This window comes from Carex rostrata, chromosome 8 (genome assembly GCF_964058835.1).
Source record: "Carex rostrata chromosome 8, lpCarRost1.2, whole genome shotgun sequence".
Taxonomy (NCBI): domain Eukaryota; kingdom Viridiplantae; phylum Streptophyta; class Magnoliopsida; order Poales; family Cyperaceae; genus Carex; species Carex rostrata.
In genome coordinates, this window is record NC_135925.1 from 9,667,282 (window position 1) to 9,670,900 (window position 3,619).

General features: G+C 37.7%; 1 protein-coding gene across 1 annotated transcript; it reads left to right on the forward strand.

Moving 5' to 3' along the window:
- Window positions 1–666: 666 nt before the first annotated feature.
- On the forward strand, window positions 667–2,525 carry LOC144558644 (beta-mannosyltransferase-like protein). The gene is made up of 2 exons (XM_078307494.1): window positions 667–1,104; window positions 2,181–2,525. Exons 1-2 carry the CDS (start codon window positions 925–927, stop codon window positions 2,352–2,354), a joined length of 354 nt encoding a protein of 117 aa, XP_078163620.1. The 5' UTR covers window positions 667–924; the 3' UTR covers window positions 2,355–2,525.
- The last annotated feature ends 1,094 nt before the right edge of the window (window positions 2,526–3,619 follow it).

Consider the following 3,619-nt stretch of genomic DNA (forward strand, 5'->3'; position numbering starts at 1 on the left):
CGGATTGACTATTTGGACTTTGAAAATGGAGAAAAAGAATAGGGTGTATTTGGGTGCACAAAAATTTGGGTGCATTTGAACCCTCCTCCAATTAATATATAGATTGATTTTACAATTTGTCAGACATACATATACTACAAAAAATATGAAACTGAAAAAATGTCAAATTTGCTTCTGCAAATGACTCCAATTTAAAGTAAATGGAGTTGGGCTCTTTTGGGCCTATCAATTGTCGACCTCAGCCTTGTAATTTTAGAAAGAGCAAATAATGAATTAGGTTTTCGCCTACTCTCCATGTTTGAATAGAGGGTTCCCAACATCTGTTTATAATCGTACGATACAGGTTATAATCTATTAATCTGGCAGAATATCCTCGCAAGCACCGCATGAGATGAACTGACGGTCCAGATCCGTCTAGAACTCACCCTTAACGTCCATACGAAATTGGAGTGGATCCGGACCCGAAAGCGAGAGGCTATTCGATACGAACAAAAAAGGGAGTGCACATCCTCTGAGATATCTCATATTTTGCGTGACCGACGTGTCCGGTGTCTATTCGGGGAAAACGTAGGGGCCAGTATAATCTGAGCTTTGAGATTCGTGCAGAACCTAGTTGAACTGTTGAGATTTTCCAAAAAGTCACGCATCATATGAGATATCTCAGAGGATACGGATTCCAAAAAAGGAAGGAAGAAAGAGTCGGGCTCCAGGAGACGGGCGTTGCGGGGCTCAAACCACTACCCGCCTCCAATTCCATTCCTTCTTCCAGTCAAACACTCCTAATCAAAGCTTCCTTCACGGCCACCTATTCTTCGGAGAATCACTGCCATCGTCGTATGAGCCGGGCCTCGTTGACGACTCATGCAATACGTCCTCTCAAATTGAAAATTGTACCTAGGGTTTGAATTGGATTAAGAGAGTGAGATGTCGCTCCGCATAAAGGCGGTGGTTGAGAAGTTCGTACGAGAGCTACAGGAGGCTCTGGATGCGGATATACAGGATCGGATTATGAAGGAGCGGGAAATGCAGAGCTACATCCAGGAGAGAGAACGAGAAGTTGCCGAGAGAGAGGCCGCCTGGAAGGCCGAGCTCTCCCGCCGTGAGGTAATTTGCGTTGTTTATTACTTCATTCTTAAACTATTTCTTTTTGTAATTAGAGAGTTTTGGAAGGTTTGTGGTACTGGTACAATGGACGGGGAAGTGATAAATTATGAGGATGGAAACCTCGAAGAAGAATTACGTAGATTTTATACTAATATGGATGTGCTGTATTGAGATACTTGGTAATCAATCGAATTTCTGATTTTATTGTTGAAAGTAAAATAAATCAAAGGGGAAGCTGATGTCTAATACTGTGTGCAATCACAGAAAATACTATTAGACGTTTAGATAATACTCAGTGCACGTGGAACTGGAAATTATCATACAGATATACAAGTAATTTCGTTAACAATTTGTGTTGCAAATCTGCAATGATAATTCCATCAGGAGAATATTAGTCTTCTTACTAAGGATATTACGAGTTAAAACTTTACTAAAAAGGTGAATATTTAGTTTGTTAATTGTTTCTATTAGCAGCGTTAAGTTTTTAGGCCGGTCTAGCTGGTTTAGTTAGCATCTTGGTTATCAAAATTCAAAATTTGTATGATACAAGATGCAAAAAGCTAAATGGTGGCACAGTGGGGTTATTGATTTTGGTCTGGCACCTATTGCCTTTATCCTCTCTTTTTGTGTTTGTTGTGGGTGGGGGGAGTTGATTGCTTTTGTGCATGGAACCATGTTGGCTGCTGTGAACAAGCTAAACAAAGGAATAATATGTGGAAAAAGAGAATAAAGAGATTGCATCAGTCAAACCTTTCTTTTTTTCATGTTAGATAAAGCATAATGTTCTCATATTGCTTAGTCTTGTTTCTTCACGAAGGAAAAAAAAAAGCTTAATGTTCAACTCCTTTAGGTCTTTATCAAAATTTGACATTTGCACTTTTTCCTTTTGTTTATTTTATAAATAAAGCAAATCTAAATGCACAAGTATGCTTTGTTTGCATAATTTGTAATTATCTTGGAAAATAATCCTTAATGATTTGAATTAGTGCACAGTCCAGCCTTGGTGCAGCAGCAATTTATCATTAAGCTTACCCCCTTTTCTTTTCTAAAGAGATGATTTCTTGAACTCTTTGTAGGCAGAAATAGCAAGGCAAGAAGCAAGGCTGAAGATGGAGAGAGAAAACCTAGAGAAAGAAAAGAGCGTGCTAATGGGTACAGCATCCAATCAGGACAATCTTGACGGTGCTCTTGAGATAACAGTTGGCGGTGAGAAGTACCGGTGCCTTCGCTTCTCCAAGGCCAAGAAATAATACACTTTTTTTTTAAACCTCACTTTGTATTTTGGTTGGGCAAATTGTATAGGAAGAAATGCCGATAGAAGTTATCTGTCGGGTTGTTAGGATTCTAGTTTCACTAATTCATATATTGCAAGTTTGCAACTGATGTTCTCCTTTATTGCTGAAGTTCCTATTTTTCATTCTTCTCCCAGTTGCCATGTGCTAATTATTCGGGAACTCGTAATTTTACAAAATGATGACAGCTATCATTGTTACTGATTTATTGTGTCCCATTGTAAGCACAACAAAACTACTACATGGTTCATTCATCAGGGTATGGTACAATAATTTTGTTGATTTGATGACAGCTATCATTGTTACTGATTTATTGTGTCCCATTGTATGCTATAACATTGTATAGTTCCTTCTCATTGTAACTTCCGGTTGAAGCTCTGCTGATTTGATGTACAATTGAGGAGATTGAATTAGTCATCAAACTTGTACATTTCGAACTACTACAGGCTTACAGTTGATTACGAGATATTGACATTTGCACCCAAGAAGTCCATGAAATTAGCCCAGCGTGCAAAATTATTGTTGTCATTGAATAGCAGGCTTAGTTCCGAAGGGACCTTTAATTATTGTTGATAAATTCTTGTCTAATTCATTCACTTTTCAACTCAAGAAATTGACTCCTCTTGTGCTTGTCAATTGCTCTATCAGCATCAGTATGATATACTGATATTGCAATGAAGTTTTGAATCAGAGTTATGTACATGACATAGCACAAGGACTGAAAAGGAAAGGAGAAAACTACTGATGGTCTTGTTCTATTCTCCGTTTTCACAGCTATAACTTCAAACCATATCTGAGCACAATTCACTTGTGGCTCAAAACCTACGGGACCAGTATAACATGAGCGTGCCTTTTTTTTTCATTTTAAAATTTGGGATTAACATCACTTGTCTGTCTTGAATTTGAGTAATCGAATAATAAATCTCAATGACAAGATAAATGTGGATCATTGTAAAAGACGAGGGCCGCAGTAGCCTTTAGCATCCTCGAGATATTATCACGAAATCTCTCTATCTCTCTTCTTGTTTGGTTATGTGCATTTGGATTACTTGTTCGATTATTGTTTGACTTTTGTGAATTTGAATACTGTTCTCTTGTCCTATCTTTTGAAGTAATCCGTAATGGTAGAGAAAAAGAATGCCATATATTCTCTCTTGTTGATTGTGAAGTTCCAAACTAAGTTTGAATGTATTTCAATCACATGAATAACTTGCCATATTAAA